At 38.0% G+C, this 25,036-nt stretch overlaps 1 protein-coding gene across 5 annotated transcripts in view; it reads right to left on the bottom strand.

Moving 5' to 3' along the window:
- Nucleotides 1–25,036, bottom strand: part of PKIA (cAMP-dependent protein kinase inhibitor alpha) — a 44,545-nt gene that overhangs the window by 6,613 nt on the left and 12,896 nt on the right. For 3 of the 5 annotated variants that reach the window (XM_082752685.1, XM_082752684.1, XM_082752683.1), the window contains one exon: nt 2,394–2,571. In XM_082752685.1, coding sequence (XP_082608811.1) covers nt 2,394–2,544 — 151 coding nt within the window. In that variant the 5' untranslated portion in view covers nt 2,545–2,571. Of the gene's footprint in view, nt 1–2,393; nt 2,572–3,890; nt 3,912–10,518; nt 10,601–10,708; nt 10,853–25,036 lie in introns of those variants that run through there. The other 2 variants (XM_082752681.1, XM_082752682.1) reach the window with 2 other exon arrangements.

Below are 25,036 nucleotides of genomic sequence, written 5' to 3'. Positions count from 1 at the left end.
AAGGTTGTTAACTTATTATGGACAAAGAACACTGGAATTGTTGTTCTGAAGTGAGACTATTATACAGACATTATATGCAGTCAACTCTTGTTTATCTTTAGTTGGCTTATCACTGAGGGGATCACCACCACTCACTTCAGGTATCAAATAGTGCATGACAGAAAATTCATTGTCTTGGAACAAGGCCTCACTGCCTATTGTTTTTCAAAGCTGTTTCTGGTCTTAACAGGAAATGTACCTGCATGCTTTTCAAAGTGGATACACTAAATATGCTTGGGTAGCTTAATTTACATATATTTTATAATACCTTTTTTTTTTCTTCTTTATCTGCATTATTCTACTCTGTCATTAATCTGTGCAGTTGAAAATTGTGCAATTGTGCTTGCATTTTTGCAAGAAGATGTATATAGCTGTAATAAAAATAGGATAAAAAGAAAAAAGAATCAAAACTTGGTATATGTATTTGTATAATGAGGTACCACTTAGCATAAGGTGTTTGATTGACATACACCTTGAAAGAAATAAGATGTAACCCCTAAACATTTGTTTTTCTCTTAATCCTATCAGGTGTGATGCAAATCTACATCCTGCAAGCCCTAACATGATCTGAACTGGAATTGGGGATGCAAAATGTTTTTCATCCTCTCTTCAGTTTGGAAGGACATTACAGGATAATACAGTAATACTCACAGGAATGATAATGCAATGCATTTTCCAATATTTGTGGTTTGGAGGCTTTTGTCTGGCACCAAGGTGTACTAACAATACAAACGTTAAGTATATTTTCATTGTGTCTAATTAAAACTGCACCGCCAAAGAACTATGCTGGCATTTTTGTGCATCTATCACCTAATGTAACTTTATGAGCAACTCTGTATATGTTTCTGCAATGATTAACAGTTACCCAAGCTGCAAAAGAGGTCTCCTGAAAAGACTCCTGAATTATGTATTAACATTTAGGATAACAGTTATTTAAACCATTCTCAATGCTACAGAGCTAGCTGCATGTGCAAAATGCATACTGACATATATTACAAGTACAAACTCACATTCTTTTTATAGCCCACAAAAGAACACAGTTCTGGCTAATAATCAATCCCAACAGCTAACTGAAAAGTAGGAATTGTGTATATGTTTGATCTTGTCCATTTAGAAAATAATTTTGATAAGTGTAAATTTGAGACTGAACAAATGAAGCAAGGGGGAAGGTTGACACTATGCAAGTTAAATACCACCTACTTTGTGTATTTGTCCAACATTTTAGACATATCCCCACATTAGAACAAATAGACACACCTACATGCATGCTCATGTATTAATAACACTTTTCTTTTTAAACAGAAAGAAAAACAAATGCTTTGCACAACTAGAAGCGCATGCATCTAGAAGCTACAGGCCCAAAGCTGGCAACACCAGAAGGAATGACCTAGGATGTATGTCTGGTAAAGCCAAAAGAGAACCACCACCCAAACAGCACCACAACCACCTGAACATCTTACTGCCACATCTGATTTTCCAGTGATAAGATCACCTCTCAGAGCTCTTGCCCTTTTCTCTCACACAAATATGTGTACAAGAGAGGACGGCTGCTTATCAACACTGTATTTTTGCTGTGTCTACATTCTTCTGCTGTTATTAAGTGTAAGACTCCTTTCCCAAAATCTGAAAAGGCCTTTCAAGAATTTATGAGATCTGTTCATTAACCTCCACCCAAATAACATTATATTAAATACATAGCCATATTACTATTTTTATTTAATGTAAGGCCCTTCACCATACACTGTCCCTCCTTTCTCTCAGCTGAAGGTGTACAACCAGCTAAAAATTTTGTTAACATCAGAGGTTGAGTAAGATTTAGGACTGCATTAGTGCTAATTGCCTTAAAAGAAGGACAAAGCATCAACATAATCTGGAAACAAAGATACAAATGAAAGAAACATCAATGCATTGCTATTGAGCTGTCCTCTGGCAGATGAAAACAAAACTAATCTCTGCAAGCATTTAAGCAGACACATGGCATCTTCTACTGGCTTCAAACCAAGGCGCTTCCTTTAAAGGATACTATGAAAAGTTGGGTATTAATTAAGACTTTGTTATTTTCTTTGTTGTACTTAATTTTCTGTGAAATTTATCCTAACATGGACATGCGCTAGGCACTCACTGCACAAAGTGTTTTCTTGTTTTACTAGTATGTTGCGTTTGCAGATAGGTTCCCTTTTACGAAAACTGGACTTCTTATTGCAGGCAACCCCTGCTCATATTAGTTTCAGAAAAAAAAAAAAAATGTTGTTGAGGGACAAGTGAATAACTCGTGCACATAAGCCATTTTTTGTGTACTACTTTTTTCATTTTAAGTTTTAAATAAATACATTAGCAGACCAAAATGTACTTACCTGCTTTGTTTATATCAAGCTCTGATAACTTTAAGGCTAGTTCACTAGAGTTCCCACCTGGAGAGGACACAAGTATGTCATGGAGTGCATTTCTTCTACCTGTTCTTCCTGAAGCAATAAAGTCTGCATATGTAGATTCCACATCAGTCATTGCTAACAAATATCCACATAGCAGTACCTGGATGAGAGAAAAGGAAACACCAACACTCAGAACACCAGAAAAACAGATAGTATGAAAGGAGAATAGAAGAGCTAGAGGGGTCTCATTGTGGAATAGACTGGGCATATGCAGTACTCAGCAAAAGGAGATGCCTCAATCTAAACATTTGGAGAAACTACAGCAGAAACGGAGTGAAAAGAAAAAAAAATCTGTGGATTTTATACAGTCCGTATTCAGCAGTACTTTAAACAACTTCATTTATCATACTTCATAAAACACTGGTGAGTACTTTATAAAAGCAATGACCTCAGCAACATAATTTCTCTATAGAGCTGTCTCTGCTTTTAATATTAGCTGGGAACTAGGAGGTAGGTAGGGGGTGGAACAAAGTTCTTTTCTGCACAAAAGCAAAGCATAAGGATTAAGAAAGTACAAATCAGTAACACTTTGCATGTAGACCTGCATGCTAGTGCACAGGCACACAGATGTTTTGTGCATTTTCCTTTCCTGTAGTACAGTTAATTTCAGCATTGTACATACACCCCTTCAGACTCAACGAATTTATTTTTGTGTGGTTGCTGCAGCAAGGTGCATGTATTACCGTAAGGTTACTGTGATGAGTACAGACAGGCTAATCAAGTGCAAGAAGAGCCAAACTAATGCAGGATTAAAAAGCTAGGCTCTGTAACCTAGCTATAGCTCAGAACCCTTTTTCCATTGGAAAATAAATATTTCTCATGTCATTATGGAATAATGTGATGATACGCCTTCATGTGAGCTCTGCCAAAGATACAAGGAAGCTTGTGTTTCACCCTCAGTAAGAGAAAGATTTGTAACCCTGCCGGAACATCTGCTATAGCTCTAACCTGCTACATTTATTTATTTATTTATTTATTTTTACCCCCAAATTATAGAAGCATAACTATAAACCTTGCAGGGAGAACACTCTCTTTTGCTGATCCCACTTTTACTGTTAGTTCCATTTGCATTCATCTAAGGCTTTCTGCAAAAAAATAGATTACCATGCTTCAAATGCAACATCCCTCACATTTTATGTTTGGATGTAGGAGGGAGATCAGGGAAGCTTTCTGGTAGCGCAGTACTCTGAAGAAAAGCAGCACTAGGGAACCATGGAACAGAAGCAGCACCCCCACAGCTATATGCTGCCTTCATTTCTAAGCAGTACTTCTGTTTTTTTGTACTGCAGAGAGAGAAAATGGCCATAAGGGAAACACTGCACGCAACTGCATGCAGTGAGAAGGCTTAGCTGTTATTTCCAGAGAAGATTAATATTTACATTTGTATACAGTGTACAAATGTTTTTATCCAGATCTTACCATATGCACTCGCTGGACACTGAAGAAGCCCCTAAAGTCATCAAACACTAGCAGCAGCAAAAGATTTGACTTTCTTTCAATAAAAAGACAACTTTTTTTTTTTTTTTTTTACACTCTTGTTTAAATAGATACACGACAACAGCCAACTCATTCCCACACTTAGTTCTGAACAATCTTCACAAATTCTGTCCATTCTTCATCCTCATGCTATTCCTTACCTCCCCAGCTTCAGTCAGCTGTCTGAGGGTGTACAAAGGAGTTGTCTGAGAAGTCAAAAAAGGATTCTAAACCGTATTTTATTTAGACTAAATATAACTATATCATATATCATTGCAAGAGTGATGTATTTACAAAGAAGTTCGGGGCTATCACGTTTTGGTGTCCCATGTCAAACACCGGATGGCCAATGGGATAATTTTTCTCCTATGAACAATCAGTATGAAACAGGAAACTACTTTAAAAAAATAAAAAGCTAAAACCTAACAACAAGCATCCAGGGAAGTGAAAGAGGTCAGCATTGACTGAAAGCATGCCTGACAAACATAAAACGGTGTGGCGCCTCTCAATTAACAAATGTCTTCATGAGCATGAGAGTATGCACATTTCTTCCTGTGCAGTGCTCCCTTTTTGAAACACTGCAAGAATACTGAAGGAAATGAGACATCTACCATTTGTTCTTCCCCCGAGGCGCAGCAGACACCAAATATATCAACGATGGGGTAATGAAGCACATAACATCCAAAAGTGAAGAGTAACAGTGAGGACCTGTTCCTTGAAAAATATCGTCCAGCAAGATCAGAATGCAAAAGGTCTGAAGTGAAACTTACTGGAGGTATCTTTGCTCATTCCTGTTATTGCAGTGGGCTTGCAGAAAAGGTGGTACAAGACCTACAAGTCAGCAGTGTGCAGCTTGGATTTTGTCAGTAGTAATAGCATGAGTCCAAAGTCATCACTGCTACCACTCCTGCCAAGTTACTGATTTCATTTAGTGAGGGCGAAAAACAAATAAACAAAAAATAGAAAGAAAGAAACAAGACAAAACCCAAACCAAACTAAACAAACAAACCCACCACAGAAGAATATTCTTTCATAACTTTGGCAGCTGCGTATCAGCGCATCAGGAACAGAATGAGCAGAGAAGTCTATGGCTGAGATGAAACAGGCTATACAGCTGTAACGGCAGCAAAATGAGGAATTCTGTACTCAGTGAGCAATTCCCTGGACTGTACAAACTTTGCACTGCACAGAAAACTCTTCAGAGAGATTATATTCTTCATGAAACACTACATAAAACTAGGAGAGCACCTGGGGAATTCTCAGGCTTGCTAATTTAATTTTAGCCATGAAACAAGCTATAAAGCCATGCAAAAATGTGCTTGCAAAGAACCTTTATTTTAAAGGCTTGTTTTCTATAGGCTCAATATGGCATTACTAAAAACATTCAGATCAAAAAAATAATGTTACCAAACACACATTTATTAACACTTCCAAGTTTTCCTGTCTGCATCTTCTCTTAAATGTCAAACACCATTCTGTTATGTATTGGCATTATCTTGAGACATTACTGCATAAATATGGAACTCCACTGACATCAGCCGAGAGCTCCCCTTCCAGTGAATGGCGCAATGCCCAGCAGTCTCTAATACATTCACTGAACCAGTCATTAAGGAATTACCATTCACTCCAAAAAACCTTTTTTGTTTATTCTCTGTGGAAGGAACAGAGTTTGCTAATAATTCTGTGAAACGTAATTTGAATTTCCTAATTGTATTGACAGATACTCCTGCATAAAAGATTGTGGTCCTGGTCCTGTTATTTCTAGTATTTATTTATTTGAAGTTGTAAAAACAGTATTTTCCTGCATGGTATTGAACTGAAACAAGAAGGCTGCAAACTTTACCGCTTCTGCCAACTGAACTAGCAAGCTAAAGAAAGCAGGAACTAGAACAAGAAAGCAGTTGTGTGAGCATAAAAATTAATGAAACCTGCTACCACAGGGTTGGAAAACGTGGTGAGCGGTAAGATACCATCTGAAATCTGCCACAGCTGTGCTTTCCCTTTCCCCCAGCGTTCTGCATGACAGAAGTTTAGAATTTGAACTTCAGCACTGGAGATTTTCATATAGTATCCTTCTTTTCCTCAGCTTCCTAGTTTCATAAAACTTTAGAAATATGTGTATCTTTGACTTCTGTCAAAAGGAAGTCGTGTTGAAAATTTCTTGCAGGCTCTTAAACAATTATAGAGGATGAGGAAGAGGAAGAAAATAAACAGGCATAGCATGATCACAGGAGACTTGCTGTCTTGGATTTTAGCCTGTGTAATAAGATATCTGTTATTTTTAAAAATAACAAGTAAACCTGCAAAGGACATACTTCTATGTCCTACAAATGTATAGCTTTTACTGGTAAGTATCATGAGGAGTGGAATTAGTAACCGGAGAACTTGGGAGGAGTAAGGAAGGACGACAAAAACAGTGTAATTTAATACACACAGAAAGAATCAGAATTTGTGTTTTCAGAAAGCTCCCTGAACACTCCACAATCCAACTCCTGTGTTAAGTTTTCCATTTCCATGCTATATATAACACATCCACCAAGTTTCTTAAGGTAACTGTCAAATTTCTGCAGCTGTTTTCCTTCTTCTATGTACTTCAGCTCTGTTGAAAGAACAGTCAAATCTAAAATTTAGTGATAGCTTTCACAAATTAAATCCCAGTTTGACTAGATCCCATAGTAACTCAATGAAACAAGGTTTTACACGGTGACGTTGTTATCAAGAGTTTTGAAGTGAAAGAATTATGTGAGATACCAACATAAATTAAAATAGAGCCTCTGTAGTTTGGGGGCTATAGGTACCTAGGGTGGTTGAATTTTAATACTTTTAAAGGACTAACTACCTAGAAGAACTACAAATGCATTTAATAGAAAAATATAAATTAGCAAGGATATTTTATTTTAAAAAGGCTGACAGTAAGAATGAGCATTTGACACATGGCTTTTCTAGAGGATTGTCATATGTTGCCCGCTAGCACAGGGGAGCCATTTTCTTGGTGAAGCTGCAGTGTAAGACTAAGAGGTACAATCCTTCAATGTTTACTCCTCCTCTTTCTCCATACGTGCTTAATGATGGGGTTGAATAAGGGATTTTCAAATAAAACTCTCTCAGGCTTTGGCTGCTAAATGTTGTATCACGATCAGCACATTATTTAAATGTAATTATCTATATTCAGCTTTCATAAGAGAACAAAAAAAGCCAAGAGAACTTGTCATTTAATAGCATGTCTGTTTTAGAGAAGGTGTATAATTATGCTTTTAAAATAAATTTTGGTTCCAAATCTAGCCTTAGCTTAGAGACAGGGCTCTTTCCAGTGAGGAGATAGTTCTAATCCCCAGCACCTTGCACACTTTAAGATTCCCATCTAATTCATGGCCTGCTATGTTGAAAGCAAATGAAACAGAGCAACAATTAAATAGAAGTACACTTTCTCCATGAGAGTTTATATATCTTGCTATAGAAGAGCACTGTTTTTGCACAGACACACAGTTGAGCGACCAGTGTTAACTCTAAAAGTTTTTTTAGCTTTCAAGTCAGAGGGGTATCACGTAAAGGAAATATGAATTTCCATGCCACCTCATGAGCTTCTCTTGAAGTTTCCCTTGAATTTCCATTTTCCCTTGAGTTTCCATGAGTTTCCATTCTGGGAAAGTAATGTTTTAGTATAGCCTGCCTAAAGAAGTCTACAGAACTATATGCCAGATATTTCAATACTCTGTGTATGCTTGAACAAAATCCATGATGCCCACGATCATAAGGACTTGGTCTCTCATCTACCACTTAATTTCAATTCGATCTTCCTTTCTGCAGAAACAAGAGTAGATGCAGCAGGACTTTCACTGAAGGGAAGAAAGTCACATGGGTTTTGTTCATGAAGCTTCTCTGTATCTTCCTAACCTTGCCTTTAATGCTGCAAGCAAGTTCTTTCTCTTGAACACACAAGTGCTAACCTGCACAGACAGTACATTAAAGGTATTGACCAACACAATTCTCATTAGAAAACACAGCTGAGTCTCTGATATCTATTCTTTTCAAGAACTTGTTATAACACTGTAATGAGTTTTTTTTGAAACAGCCACATCTTCTCTATTCACTGCTACATACACCAGCATCTATATGGCTTTTTGAGGAAAAAAGAACAAAAAACCTGAACTGTCTTGATCAGTAGTTGCAATTTTTTTTGGACTAGACTGCTGTGAACCACTGTAATCCTTACAGGCAACTTTCACTGTTTTTTATTTTTTTTTTTAAATTTAGCCAACTTTTAACTGAAAGTCTAATAACAAAATAACACTGTGAATTACCTGCAGACTATTATGAATTTTTAAACAACCAGTTTATTGGCGATAATGTGGAAGCCACTCAGATAAATGATTTGCTATCAAAGTTAAACTTCCAATTTTTGACAGAAGCGTAGTACTTTGGAAGGGACAAAATGAAATTTACTGACAAATTTTAAATGCCTGTACATACATATGTAGGCAGGTACTTATATGAGGTGATTCATTCAATCCATAATAAGCATTTGTTTTAGAATGAATGCAACTTAGCATCTTCAATGTGCTTATCTCTTCCTACTGAGTAGAAAAAAAGTCCAATAGGTAAGCCAAGATCTTTACTACCTATGCAGGTTAAATTACATTCATCCTACTCGAGATGATCTAAAAGAATTCTTCTGGTCTGTTGAGTTTTTAAATGTTGCACATCTAAATGCTTATCCACAAATGACCTATCCCCCTTGATATCATTTTCCTCTGCAGTTATACACCTTGCTAGTTGTTGCTTTATTAGTATGCTTTTAAAGTTCACATGAGAATAAATAAATAGACTATTTGATTCTCATTGAAAAAAAAAAAAAATCAAACAACAAGTGGTACACAGCCAATATGCAGCACACTGTTGTGTACTTCTCCAGTTAAATGGGACCTGGCTGTGCTTTTTAAGAAATAGTTCCATGGTGCAAGAAAATGTCAATTCATTTATGAGGGTTGAAACATGCAGCTGAATTGTAGATTTGAATAGCTGAAGATTCCAAAGTAATATCCATCCACTATAGTTGCTGCAAATCCTAAAAGTCAACAATGAAACTAGCACGAAGATTTATGATCTTTATCTAGCTACAAGCCAAATAACAGACCACCTCTGCCATACTAACATATACTCAAACTGACCAAATACCTAGCTTTGCTATGCAATGGTAAGAACTAACGTGAACCTTGCTCTTCGTTGTTTTAAAATGTCAGTAAAGGTAATGGTTAGCAAAAAGATATTAGCCAGCACTGCCAACAGTTATCTATGTATCTGCTGGGTTGGGGAAATATGGTGGAATTACAAAACTCATGATATGGGTGTGAAGAATCAAACTTCAGGTGGGAAGATACCATCCAAAAGGGTACTCTGTCTGAAGGACAAGGCCAGGAAGACAAAAAGCAGGTGGAGATGTAGGGAGCAGCAATTGCCTTAGAGAACTGAGAGTTTGGTTAAAGAAACCAGTCAAACCTGAACAATCAGGAAGATAGCTTCCACCTTGGTAGATCCCTCCAGCTACCAAGGTTCCAAGAGGAACCTTGGGCTAATTTGAGTCAAGGACTTCACACAGGGCTGCTGATTTGAATGAGGGGACTGTATGTATTTTAGGAGAGAGGAAGCAGGGGAAGAAGCTTCAGACCTCTTACAATAGGAGGATAATGTGGTCCGGTGCCTACAGTATTTAAAAATAATTCTTTCTATGGCATCCTTCTATTGCTACTCAAGAAAAAGACTGTTTTTAATATCATGAAGCCTATTTGTTATGAAAACTGATATTGCTCTCCTGCTCCTGTATGACTCTGTCTTAAAAATACCTTGATTATCTTTCCCTGGAATAGACTAATTCCACTTCTCAGCACTGGACAACAATCTAACATACTTACAGCAATATACTGTATTTCCAGAAAAATACAGTATCATTCCAATGCCGTTTTCCTCTAAGACAATCTCATTCAATATAATTTTAGAAAGCCTTCTGCCTTTTAATCTCACTGCAAGAGATTTCACTTAATAGAGTCATCCTTCTTTGTTACATTGCTCCCATTCCCAAGTGAATCAAAGTTTGCATTTTGTGATGTTCTGCATTCTGACAATTTGATTGATGTGTTTACAGCATCTTACAGTATCAGCTTGTAGATAACATAAGAAGAAAGCATTCAGTTAGAAAAACAAAAAGAAAGTGTCTAAATACCAGCATCATGACAATATTTAAAACAGATTATGCATTGGTCCTGTGTGGAATGGAGGATGTATTGACGCTTTTAAGAGGTTTCTTCCAGACCTATTTACTCTGATTCTTTAATGTTTCAGTGCAGTGTTTAGTCTAGCTAACAGTATTCAAGATACATAAATGCTCCAGTTCATAAATCCTTAAACTCTTTCTTAGTATTTTAAAAAACAGTCCCCTTCCAAGACACTTTCCTCAAATCTTTAATACATTAATCTACTAGAGAGATTTGTTATATCACTAATCTTTTCAGCAGGTTCTGGTGCAATAGCTCAACTGCATGTGACTACCTTTTAAAATCATGCAGTCATGACTCACCATCAAAGTATGTGTTGCAGCATCCAGAACAGAAGAGCTTCAGCTTATTACTGTATCTTCTAGGGCAGTGATAAAAACAGCACTGAAAGGAAGGAAATTTGTCTTTTTGTTGGCACGATCATCCACAACTGTATGCTACCAAATATTAAATACTGGCTCCTTTATTTGCTTTTAATAAAAAACAGATTACCTCTTGCAAAGTTGCTAAACTACAATGTGCTTCTGCTGAGATCTCACATTTCACATGCAGGCTTGGAGTTTGCCAAGAATACACTCAATGACACCGTACTTCTCAGTATCTGCTGAGATAAATACCATAGGCCAACTTGGAGACCTGTGAACGTCAGACAAATAGTTTTTTAATAATAACCAATTTGTGCCACAATACCTTAATCAATATTTCATTCAAAGCTTATTTCATCAACTTCTGGCTTGTCAATAAAAAAAAAATCCAACATCTCCATGCATTTTTTTTTCTTGTGGTAGGCATTTAACATCTACTTTACATTTGAATTAGCTTTCCCAGCCAGCAGACATTCTGCTGTTTTTTAATGACTATCTAGAAGCTACAAAAAGAAAAAAAGAAAAAAAGAAAAAAAAGAAAAAAAAAGCCCAGTTTAGCTGACAGCATTTCAGTTTGACTTAAAAGCAGTTCAATTTATTATTTCTACCACGGTACGTTCACATTCTATATTGCATATCACTTCACTTCAGTCTCCCTTAGTCTCAGCCTTACATATTTCAAGGTTTCCATCATTTCTGCATTCTGCTCCCATGTGTCCGCTGACTGCTTTGGAGTCTAAGGACTGCCTGCTTCTGTTGCTATGCAACAGCATAGCCTACTTAAGGCTTCCTGAAATAATCGTCTCACATGCGCTTTTTTTAGACTTGTTTCCAGCAGGAATACTTTACTCTTTCACTATAGTGGTCCACTGATACTATTGCCATAAGATTAGATGACGGTCACCCGGAAAGTTTTGCTAACTACCTTAGAGGACAGAAAGAACGATATTGCTTACAAAATTGATGACGTACCTCCTGCATTGGCCCAGGAAGGTGTAAATCTCAAGCATTGCTATATTCTTGCCAGATGTTCTCCAGGTGTATTAGAGCCATATATTTCTTCACTGGGGAAAAAATCCTAATTGCTTTCTTTTTCCTACTCTATTTCATTCAAAGGAAAAAAAAAAAATTGCTACCTACTGTAGAATAAGTCACCAGACAGGAAAAAAAAACCACACACAAAAAACCACCGTGCTTGTATATGAAGTCCATTATAAATTTAATCAGATCAAGAGGAAAAACCTGTATGCGAATATTCCAAGTTGTCATTCATTACAACATAAGCTGATTTCAGAAATCCCTAGGGCAAGACTCCACGTATTTAATATTATGTGACGGATGCCATGCAGTGGGGCTGCATTTGCTTTTTGAGGTAACATTGTGCTGCCCTTGAGAAATTGTCCTGTGAAATACTCAGTTTTTCCAGCCTCGGACGGCATTTTTCTCATTATGACCTTCTAGTGTTGCTGCTGCAAGGGTAAACCAATGTGTTTTGTTTTCTCATTGCTGGCTCGTTTGGGAAGCTTAAGTTAATTTATTTCTGTAACAATATGTAGAGCAATATAAACAGAGGGCTCTTGTTAAAGCCTTGTTAAAGCATCAGTCAGTCATCCCAAGAGGGCCAAATGCACCAGGCTGAGGGGACAAAGGAAGGTCTAATAGTACAAAAGCGATTTTATTGAAAGGAAATATCTTACGTCATACTTTTTTTTTTTTCCCTTGTCTGTTTTAGCATGCTCAGCAGCAGTTATGTCTATAGAGAGCTATGTGTCAGGCCAGCACTGATGCAGAAAGAGGAAAGATGCTTCCCAGCCCCAGAGAAAACAAGGTATGAATTAAGGTCCCTGCAGAAGCAAGTCTGCCTGTGGTCTTTTAAAGGAAAGTGGGAACGAGAGCAGCAATTTCCTACTGTTTACAGTACCTTCAAGTCTTAAAGACAACTTTTTCTTTTAATAAAGTTCCGTGGTAGGCACAGGAATGGCCTTCTCAACAACAAACACATGAAGTGGTAAACAGCAGTAATTTTCCATATGCATATGCATAGCCACAGACATGCAGTGAAGCCAAGCTATTCAAGAACATGATTGTGCAAGGTTTAGTGAGCATGACACCCCCTGAGTGATGTATTTCAAGTGTTTATTCTTTAAAACCACTGGTATTAAAAAGCACATCTCAGACTCAAATCAGAATCAATACTATTTTGAAAGCCAAGAAGTTGAGACCTGAAGAGCAACATCTAGAAGGATGTCCTTTATCATAAGCAGTCTCAAACCTGAAAATGATGCATGAGCATCTGGAGGAAAGAAGGGCATTAGCAGGAAAGTCCTACTAATATCCAATTTGCATTTCCAATCTGCATTTTATATTTTGTAGTATTTATAGGCATTTCTGTTATAGGACAGTTTATAAAGAATTTCTAACATAAAAAGACAAAAGAAAGTCCTCACGTTTGCCATGGTAAGTTTGAAGACAGGAACCTTAAAAATAACGTTTGCAAGTCCGAGTGCAAAAGAAGAATCTAATTAAGCAAAGACAGAAAAAAAGCAAAACAAACAACAGCCCCTCTTCCTGAAGAACCCTTCAGATCCAGGAACATTTTGAACAGTTGCGACTGAAAAAAAAATCTGCATTTTATAGAGCAAGATCCTCTTAACAATGATGACAAGTTTCTGTGTACTGGTACCAGATGGAAACTAAAAAAAAGCTTGCATATACTAATATTTCATTAGCAAATGTGCTGCATTACAAAATCTGTCCATGGCACTCTGACTTAAGATATATTTGTAGATGCCAACCCAGGTACCCAGACAAATATGACACCCCACAGCAACTGAAGAAAACAGAGGCCCCACAAACCACAGCTACATAAAAACTCTGTGCTAGTTACAGCTTTAAATATGAGTGGGCAATATTGCTTTTGTCCCCAGTTTCAAGTCAAACTAAAGCTCAAGTAACTTGAGTCTTGTGCCTCCAGTGCCCCAGTTCTTCATCTAAGAGAAGAAAGGCCTAAATGAAGGAAGAGGTGCTTACAAGAAGGGATGGTGGAAGCATATAAACAAAGTAGAACTTCCTTGACTCTTGCAGAGCTCAGTGATTTCAGCCAACTGTAACAAAATACTCAAGCACCTTAATATATGGGCCATTAAAAAGCAGTGGCACACAGTAGATATTTTATACTCATGCCAATAAAAGTTATCCAACTAAACTAATAAATTTTCTGCAGCCCAAGCTCCTAATTCTAGCTCACAACAATTTCACAGTAGTTGCTGAGTACTTAGAAATGCTAAAAAAGCCTACAAAGAATCTGAACATGCAATTCTTAACCAAGTGCATAAAAACAATAAATATAATGAAGTGCAAGGCATGTTTTCTGGATATGAGCCAAGGCATAAATATATAGGTATGAACAGAGACTGAAGAACTTACTGCTGCACTAAGTTCCCAGTTCATGTTGTCAGAGGACATGAATACTTTCATACTTGACCTGAGACCATGTAAGCACAGAATCCCTCCTTCCTTTCATCTACCTGTTGGTGTACGGTGGATAATAAAAGAAGTACCAGCTGTCTGCTTACAATAACAATATATACATGGGCAGAATATTTCTAAGGACTTCCATTTCTGAAATCCTGGCAAAGGGAAGAAAACCTCTCAAAAATAAGAATCACCCACAGAAGTGAGTTCTTGGATACCATTTTTTTTTTTTTTTCCATAGGAGTCAGGTTGTCTGTATAACCTCAGAGATAGAGGGTAACTGTATAAATGGGTTTATGTTACTCCAAATCTAAAGCAATAGGAAAATACATAGTTGTTAAAGTCACTACAGAAGCACAGCCTTGCATTGTTACGTAAAAAATAAGCTTTAGGAATAAGAGAACAAAAAACAACAAAAAAAGGAGTAACGGATAACCAATGAAGAAAAAAGACAAACAAGCAGACTGTGGCAAGTATATAAAAATAAACCTAGATGGTTTTTAAGACTGAGCAGGAAGAAACAATCAACATCAAGTGCCTCCTGGCAAAGAGTAAGAACCACCTTTTATAACTACTGTTCTTTCTTGCAAAGACTTTGGGATACTGACAACCAGCTGTAAGCCTCTCCCTCATTCTAATTAAAACTGTCTATCTTTAGAGCTAGATGAACATGTGAAGGTTCATATCACCAGAGGAAAGCAGTATATACCAGTAAATATTCCTAAACAAAAATTTGAACTGTAGTATCAAGGATTTTCTCTATCAATACAGACAAGTATTAATAGTTTTGTAACTTAACTATGTCTTGTACTTTAACTATTAAATTTTTATTTCACATCAGGTATGTTTCCCTTTTTGCTGGTAACATAGCCAAGAGTCATATAGCCCTTCAAAGGAGTTGACTGAACTGCAGGCACAATTTAGGAACTGTAATGCTAACATCCCCAAGCGAACATTTCCACTCATAGAAGTGGAACAGAGAAAGTTGCCTTGGCTCCCACCTAGCTCTCCCTACTACCATGCAGCACTACAGCAAAAGAAAGAAAAGCAACTGAAGGGAATTGTGATTACAGGGAGCCTTTCACCTTCTGTTAAGAGATAAAGAACTGTATTTTGTCACATACTGGTCTATTCTCCTTGATCTGTATGTTAACAGCCTGCATTCAGCTTTCTGACTGGCAGAGACCAGCAGCTGCCCCATGTCAGATCAGAGCCAGCTCCAGACAGCTCCAAAAGGGGCCTGCTTTTGGCCAGGGCCGAGCCATGAGCGATGCTGGTTGGAACTCTGAGAAAGCAGATTTAAGGAAGGAGGGAAAAAAATGTGCTGGGCAACAACAGCTGGGAGAGACAAGTGAGAAAATGTGAGAGAACCAGCCCTGCAGACCCCAAGGTCAGTGCAGCAGGTGGGGAGGAGGTGCTCCAGGCACCAGAACAGTTCCTCTGCAGCCTATGGAGAGGCCCCTGGTGGAGCAGGCTGTCCCCCTGCAGCCCATGGGTCCCACACGGAGCAGATCTCCACGCTGCAGCCCCCCCATGGGTGGAGGAGCCCCCGGTGGAGCAGGTGGATGTGGCCTGGAGGAGGCTGTGGCCCATGGAGAGCCCCTGCAGGAGCAGGCCCCGGGCCGGAGCTGCAGCCCGTGGAGAGGAGCCCACACAGGAGCAGGGGGTCTGAAGGGAGCTGCCACCCACCCATGGGGAACCCGTCCTGGAGCAGTTTGCTCCTGGGGGATGGACCCTGTGGTACGGAGCCATGTGGGAGCAGTGCTTGAAGAGCTGCTGCCTGTGGGCAGCCCCCACAGGCTCAGTTCAGGAAGGACGGCATCCCGTGGGAGAAACCCCACGTGGAACAGGGGAGTAGAGTGACTGAGAAGGAGCAGTGGAGACAAAGCGTTAGGGACTGACCACAGCCCCCATTTCCCTGTGCCAGGGTGGAGGTGGAAGAGAGTGGATGAGGGGAAGCTGTTTTTAGTTCTCACTGCTCTAGGCTGTTATTAATTGGCAATAATTGCCTGTGTGACATTTTTTGTCCCTTCTTAAAAAAGAAGGCAGAGGACGAGCGAAGAAGCGAGAAACAGCAGAAGGAACCCTAAGGTCAGAGAAGAAGGAAGAGGAGGAGGTGCTCCAGGCACCAGAGACGCCCAGTTTTCCTGTGGGCAGCATCAGCTTGGTGGATGGGTCCATCTGTACCCAGCAGTGGGGCTGTTGTGGAGCTGGCTGGAACCATCTACATCCAGTACAGGGCAGACCCCAGCCTCTTCATCACAGAGGTCACCCATGCAGCCACCCCATTACCAATACCCTGACACCTACACCCAGTATACCCACAGACAAAATTTGTATTTATCACAAGACACTATGCAGATATAAATGGCCGTGACAAGCACTAAGTAGGCTTTTCAGTGTCTCCCTTAAACTTCCCTAACTTGCTGAGACTGCTCTTCAGTCACTTTCTTTCCTCTTCAGACTAGGAAATCACAGGCACATGGTAAACTCATTTGTTACACATCCCTAACACCACACAGCTGATGTGCGACAATCTCATGCCAAGCAAAGGCTGTGCGTCAGGTATGTTAATGCCATGAGCAACAACTAAGGCATTATCCTCTATACACCAGACTTTATCACCATATACCAAGAAATTCTCAATTACCGTCATGCTTATCTTATAGCCATGATTTCTATAAACAACAAAAGCAACTTGTTTTTCCCAAGATTGAAGCTGTTGTTTTACATGGGAAAGGATGAGGTACCTTTTCTCTGACATTTTCAGTTTTCTGTACCAGAGGAAAAAAGGTGGAAGAGAAGTATATACTAGTTTTTCAAACCTGTATGTTGCTTCCAAGAAAATATTCAATATAGTAACAAAATTATATAATTATTATTATCATTTTATATCACACCACCTTATTCAGTTGAATTAATGCTGGTCAGAAGAGCATGAAGTACCAAGAATTCAAGCATGTTACACGAGGTGATATGCTTGCTTGTAGGTTAACTCTAACCATTTACAAGTTCAGGTGAATGAACAGCGTGTAGGACATCTCCCATTAAATTTGAAGATACAGTGCTAACTCTAAGACCTGTTCACACTGATGAAAACACAGTACAATTTCAGTTGAGTCAGAATTACCAATACTGTAAAAAAACATTACGGGAACAAGGATGGAGGGGAGACATTTTTCTCTCTACTACCAAGCACTTAATGCCCACTTTTTCTAACATGACTATATTGGATTAAAAACTTCAGTGAATATGTGCTTCATCATCAACCTTTAGATAAGTAGATTTTAAACTTTTTGCTCAATGTCTTTGAAATATGCCATCCTAAACTAACACCAAAAATGATCTCTTCTGCCCTTATCCTAAACAAATCTTTCCATTACCTTATAGCTCAGCCCTGCTACCTATGGCCTTCTCGTGATCCAAGAGAAACAGCAACAGTATTTTCAAACAAATAAATCTGTTGTTTGTGTAACAAATAATCCATATTTACGCTTTCATCAGACTGCAATGAAATCAGAGCTGAACTAAATATGGAAAAACCATGAAGCATCTTCATTTTAGAAATCTTTTCAGTACAGTGTTATTGAAATAACCTTCAGGTAACAGTTCTTGGATATAGACTGCTCAGCCTCAGTGTCTTTCTGCTTTAAATCTTTCTTTCCAAAATGCTCCTCTTCCCCCTAAGCAATTTGCTCATTCATGCTTTGTCAGGAATATCTTTGACTTTCGGAATCAGGCAATATTTTGCCCCTTTTCTATTTTGCCTCTCTCTTCTTGCTCAGCACCCTACAGGGATTATTGAAATACTACTACTCAAATATTAAAAACAATGAAAATTTAAAACCTCAGTTATAACTACTATTATATTTTTTAAAAAAAGTACTAATACCTGAAACACAGAAAGTAAAAACATATTCAAGATTCCATAGGCTAAGTGAAATAGAAACCTCTCTTTCCCCTTAACTGACCTTTGGATGGACATACACTGAACACTTTTATGTGAAACACAGCTGAATCCATGTTTCAGCATGTGTCTCCTTTCCACAGAGCTATTTAACACGATGTCATTACTGGAATAATGATCTTGTATCTAGACAGCCGTGATCTACACGTGCCAAGAAATTTTCTGGGAATCACAACAAATCATTTAGTCATTTGATACATATACCAAATGAAGCAAACTTATCTGTAAAGTCAAAGGGAATCTGACTGTTTACTTTAAACTTCACGTTATGTGATATGACGATTTCTTAGGTATGTTAAAGATACTACTAGGTGAATTATTATTCACCTCCTGCTTGGTATACCTCAGTATACTGGTTAAAGGACTACCAAAACCAATGGGTTCAACTGAAAGTGAAAGCAAACTTTATCTTTCCCACTAAAAAGTAAATACAGAAGAATTCTTTCTTCTTTAAAAGTATACAAGTAGTTTGCAGAGAGTAAGTGTAAAAATGCTCGGAGTCTCTGAGTCTGACAATCGAAGACATAACTAGAAGACAAAAAAATTAAAGCAAAGAGTTATGCCATTCCTGAATAGCATAGACAAAGACAGCCATCTTTACACACCTTAGGAATATAAGCAGAAAGGAGGTTTATGTTAAAACCAAAAAACAACCAAAATAAACCCCAAACCCAAACAACAACCAAAAAAACCCACCACCACCAAAAAACCCCTATACCACACCCACAAGGAAAACAAACAAGTAAGGGAAAAAAAAAAAGCCACAGCCAAACCACAACACTCCTGCTTATCACGCACATAACCCCAAACAAAAATAATTCTTCTTACCCCATGAAGCCTATTTGAGACATCTTTAGTTGACTTTCCAGTTAACCGATAACTTGAATAAAATCAACAAGAACAAACAATGAAAAAATACCATACAAAAAGCATATAAACTACATAAACTAAATCAAACAACCCTCCACCTCTGATTTGATGAAATATAGATGGTGATCAGGTTGCCAAAGACAAACTGTTTTAGCCTGATTATTAAGCATGTAACCAAATACTACAGTGATCTCTATTACTGCATAAACTTTATGTGAAGCTGCATAGCATTATACCTTTTAGATGTAACTACAGAAGCAATCAAGTATCACAGAACTAAACATTACCACTTTGAGACAATTTTTGCTCTGCTCAGCTTTAGATTTGTTTATTTCTTCTGCATTTCTTCTTGTTAATCCTGGGCACTCTGAAACAACAATAATAGGACAGGATCTCTGTAGACAGAAACACACCTGATGCTAGATTGAGAAGGTTCTTAGAAATAGGGGCTGACAAGATACATCTAGAAGAATAAGTAGCTTTTAGTCAGCTTACGTCTTTCATTAAGAAAACTACTCTCCTTACACTAATAGAAGGGTGAGTATCTTTTTCCTCAAGACACACAAAGAAAAAAAAAAAAAACAACTTCCAAGGGTATTGCTGTGACAAACCCTCAAAAATACCGTCTTAATTACAGTTAAAATCAAGTAGATCAGCATAGAATCTAGTAGCTATAATCCTATACTATTTTTCTTCCAAGGAATCAAGAATCATTAACAATTAAAGACAAAAGATGAACTAGAGTTCCTTACAATTAGACTAAAAAATCAGTGCTCTATAAAAAGCAATTATTTTATGTTATGACACTATGGACCATACCAGCAAAAATAAGTTATTTTCTGATTCTTTATCCAGAACAAGTATTTTTCAGTAGCTTTCCTTAACAAGCCCGTGCAGTAAGTTGTTCACCTTCAGTTTATTAAAGGTGAATACCCTTCAGTAGAGGAAGCTACAAGGTCTTCTGGAACTGTTCTGGCACCATTCACAAACAAACAAACAAAAATAGCCATGAACTTCTACTCTCCTTGCTTGATTTTTGTTGTTTCTTGTCCTACACCAGTATTGTTTGAAAGCTGAATGATACACAGGTATTAAGTGTACTCTAATTAATTTAATTTACTTCTGAAGGTTGCTTTAGATTTTCAGATTTCAGCATGTGATGGAGCTTTTCTTGAATATCTATGTGGGTGGACTTGATAGAAGAATAAGTTTAGTTTGCAATGCCTGTTGTCACATTATCTGTATTTTTCTGCACCAGCGAAAGTACATTAAACAATGACAAGCTCATTAATACAGATTTCAAAATGCTTACTTGGTTTGCTTCCCATTGTCTTAGTATCAATTTCACTTGACATGGCAGCTTAAGTAAAGCAAAAACAATCTCTTCACAAAGATGTTTTACAGGTCCAGAACACCAGCTTGCCATAGAAGCATGCGAACCACTTTGCCATGGCACTTGCATATTGTTCTGCTGGATTTAGAGGCCTTCTGTGGGGGAGTCTAACTGAACCTCTGTATCTTGCATGATCTACATGTAGATATTCCTGTAAAATAAACATCTAGTGACAAAACAGCTTGTTTTGCATGTGGCACCTAAAGCTAGCAGGTCTTCCAGGGCTGTTCATCTATTTTACTCTAGAGGCAATCAAAAACAACAAAAATAATCTGGGGAGCAAGATTCTGAAGCAGAGGTTTCCTGTTTTGCAGCAATCATATGACAGCCAGGCATCCTCTAATCTGCAAAAAGGCACAGAACCAGGAGAATAATTGTGCCTGTACACAGTAAACCAGTTTCAACTGCTGATGAAGAATCAGTATGCTGATGGTTCTGTCATCTGCTGGGACAGAGGATCAGGTCCTTTGAGCTTGGGGACAGTCTGCAGGACAGGTCTCCTGCTTCCTTTATATGGGGCTACTGTATTGAAGACAAAAAATGCCATTCTCTCATTCCCTATTTCCATGGAGAAGGTATTACCTTAAACTTAAGTCCCAACCCTGAATCAGGACTGCTAGGCCTCTACAGGCACACGTAGTAAATCAACAAAATCATAGAGAAACTTTGACTGGAAGTGACATCTGGTGGTCATCTAGTCCAACAAACCCCAGCTCCCTTTCATGCAGTTAGAATTTCTCTCATTGCAACTTGACCAGTGACTCTTTTGTTGAGCACCTCCAAGAAAAGTCTGTCTTCTCCATAACTGCTCCTTATATATGACAATTTCTTCTTCTTGTACTGTCTTCCCCAGATTGTAGAAAACCAGCACCCTCAGCCTCTCCTTGTACATCATGTGCTCCAGCCTCCTAATTGGTCTTGGTAGCCATCACTAGACTTGACTTGGCATGTCAACATACTGCTTTGATCCTTGGGGGTCCAACATAGGCGACATTATTTTACATGACACTTCAAAAGGCATCTGTATGCATGTCTTTAAATAAAAAAAATCTATACATATATATATATATATATATATATATATATATATATATATTTATTGTGTCACTTCTCTTGATCTGCTAGCTTCACTCTTTTTGCTGACGAAGTCCAGCTTTTTTCCTGGATTGAGAGCCCAGTTTCGTTAAAAGCAATGCAGAAAAGCAAAGGATATTAGTTGACAGAAATATTATTTAATCCATGCTTATTACATTTAAAAAGTTGTCACTATCATCAGCATCATGACAGAGATGAATATAGCCCTCTACTTACACATGGAACTGAGTCTTGGCACAATGATCCCCTTAGTCTGGCCAGCTCTAGAGTTTCTTTATCCTGATGCATGCTTCAAGTAACCAGGAATTTACTTTTTGAACACCTATGCAAAGGTTTATAAAACCTTTTTGTTTTTAGCTCTGTTGCTGGAGGGCAACAGCCCAAGTTCAGACTGTAGTTGACTCTCCTTTGCATCCTGGTGCAATTCAAAATGTTAACATTACAGGCCAAAACCATTAATCTACAAAGGCTTAATCTACAGCCTTAAGCCACCATGGATGAGAGTTTTAGCTCTTCACAAAGCAATCTGTCATCTCAGCTTGTGCTCTCAGGCAATGACTACCTCAGTCTCTGCTCACAGGCTTACATCTTACATATTCAGACTGCCTGCAAGAACCAGTCACTGGAAGATCCAGCTGTGAGATCAAGACAGTTTGTTTTAAATTACAGTCTGTGTAACCAGGCACAGTAGAGGCCACCTTCTCTCTTGTAGAAAGACCTGTTAATTACTGTGCTGTCTTCATTCTGCTGCCATTTCTTGTCCTCAAGGACAAGCTGACATTTACCTCTTTCTTTTTTCCCCTGCTCATACCTCAAAGTCTATTTCTCTTTTGGAAAAGGGGACCAGTGTCTACTGCTCCTCTCCCCAGATCCCAATATTCAATTAGGAACATGCCCCTTGATATTGTTAAGCCCAGAACACTGCTACAGATTGAGTAACCATTAAGTTTTGATTAATTAAGGCTGCAGAAAGTAAAAGTATAATCTGATACAAAATTAATGCAAAGCGTTCTCAGGATACCGGCTTTAATTAACTTTACTGGAGAAGTTTTGCTGGTTGAATTCTCATCAGATTCTACCCACGCAGTCGAAAACATTTAATTTCTCAAGAGAAGATGAAGATTTGCATATTTAACTCCTAAATTTGCAAGAACACACAAACTTTGGCCTTGAGCTTGGTGATAACTGGGACACACTGCTATGTATTTTACTACCAGTACATCTACATAGTCTATAGAATAAAGTCTAACATATGCATCTTATCTACAAACTGGATAACATACTACAGGAGACAGAATGATGATTTCCATTATGAACTGGAACACAAGAAACAGTCTTAGGAATACACACGGCAAGCAGGCATTGAAATAAGATTCTGTTTTGAAATCAATTTTTGAAGTAGTAAAATAAAAAAGCAGTAAGAAATTTTATCTGTTAGCATCTGGAAGAAGGTACATACAAAATGCTTCTTTGCAGTGAGGTTTCCTCATTAGTATATTGCAATTATGAACTTTTAAACCTTTGAGTTTTTTTTGTTTTTTTTTTTAAACAAACAAACAAACAAACCAGAAGATATATAGTGTGAAGCAATCACTCTGACATACGGTCCAGAAGCACAGAGCTGACCTTCATCTCTGTCCTTTGTGAGAAAACAAAAAGAAAGGGGAGGAGTACCAGAACAGAGTGAGCTGGAACAGCTAGAGGCTGAAGACAAAGAATTCCACAAAAGCACCTCTCATACAGAGCTCTGGCCACAGCAGTAAAAAAACAAATAGTTTATAAATTTGTTTGTTGTTGTTTTATGTTTTTAAAAGTTGCTTCCCAGACACTCTTTGAAAGATCATATTCATTTTAATTGTTGACGTTTTTTCCTAATTTCTTCATCTTGTGTTTCTCATGCCATTTTCAATAATTAATTTGAAAGACCCAGCCAGAATCCTCTAACTGCAACTTATACAAGAGGTTCTCTTCATGCTACTAGATAGCACGCATGTGGCACAGCTGGCAGTCTTCTGTTTTCACAGCAGTCAGGTTTTCATTTCATCTACTGCAAGAGAAATAGGGAAGATAATGCGACATTAAACTCCCCTCTTCATCTCCAGGCAACATGCTGATGATGTCTGGAAGAATGTCACTCTGTTGTAGATGGAACAAGGAGCTGCAATGGAGAACAGTCTGTACCAAAGTTCAAAACTCAAAAATATATTTGAAACAAAGTTCCTATTTTCCAATACAGAGTAGAAAGAACCAAGACACACAACGTAATTACAAGGGATTAATTAGGTATAAAGCATTAAAATGAGGCAAGCAAAGTAATGTCTCATATGGAAAGAAACAGAAGTGCCCAGTTTCAGTGTTTCAACAGTTTCAAAGGTTTCTACCAAGAGAGGATCATTTTGGTGGATTTATTACATGAATTTATGATGAACATGAAGCCAGATGGTTGTAAACAGATTCATAAAGGCCAAATTTCAACATTTTTACAAGCAACCTTAGAATTCTGCTTATTCTATTGGTTAAACAGAACAACAACAGCTAAAAAAAAGTCTTGAATGTCACAGAAAAAAAAAAAAAAAGGGCTTAAAATGGATTTTTCAGAAGCTTTCAGGCCACTAAAGCACTGTCCTTCCCAGCTTTTTATTAAACTAAGGCTCCTGTAAAATTACTGGTAGGAGGCTGCACAGATCTTTCATCAGCTTTGCAATGTAGCCATCAAACACACTTGGAAAAAGTGTGGTCTATATTAAACATACAAAGTTAAAAGAAAAAAGAAAAAAAAAAAGCATGACATAGAAGCCTTTAAGATGGCCTTGGAGAACGTTTAATTCTGTTTGTGCTGTCCTTGAATTCATCTAACAATTAAACATACTTAGCGAGCCCTATAAAGACGTCTGTTAGGATACTATTGATATATTTGCTACATTTAAACAACATCCTGGATATCAAAGCTTTTGAACAGCTAATTCACACTTCTTTGGCTTCAAAGTTTTATTTTAAGAGAAAAATGGAGTGTCTGTGTGCCAAGGTAAATTATCAATAAGAAAACAATTTTAACACTGTGAAACAAATACAGAAGCTGTACAAAATCATGCAGCTCTCCAAATATTCAGAGCTCAACTCTCTCAGAGTACAACTCAATTCTGTTTCAACCTTCTGCTGTAGGAAAAACCTCCCTCTGCTTTTCTTTCTTAGGGTGAATTGGGAAGTCAGGGAGAAGAAAGGTAAGTAAGGAAACACCCAACAATATTGCAGACCATCGCAGAGACTGAGCAAGAAAGGGAATACCATTTATCACTCAGCAGATATTCATCAGGTAGGTATGCTTTGGTATTTTCTATGCAGGTAAAGAATCCTGTAACTACACCATTTTTTAGAAATCTTTTTACAGTGAACCTAGAAACAGCTGCTTCATCTGGGTTAGCGCTGATCTAAATGCAGCCACGGACTTGCTGGGAAGACATTCATCACACCTCTATGACAGGCACAAAGAAGTTACAGTGGGTAAGACACAGGTGTGAATGTAACATATATATTTTGCTTTAACTATCTGCCTGGCATCTGGAACTAACTAGCAAACCTGGCAGATAACGTGGTAGAGGTGTTTGAGTTGGCAGACACAAAGTGGTATTAACCACAGATTTCACTGAATGAAATAC

Source organism: Aythya marila (genome assembly GCF_965140915.1).
Source record: "Aythya marila genome assembly, chromosome: 2".
Classification (NCBI taxonomy): Eukaryota; Metazoa; Chordata; class Aves; order Anseriformes; family Anatidae; genus Aythya; species Aythya marila.
The sequence above is the reverse complement of the archived record's forward strand: the minus strand, read 5'-3'. Positions and strand labels throughout refer to the sequence as shown.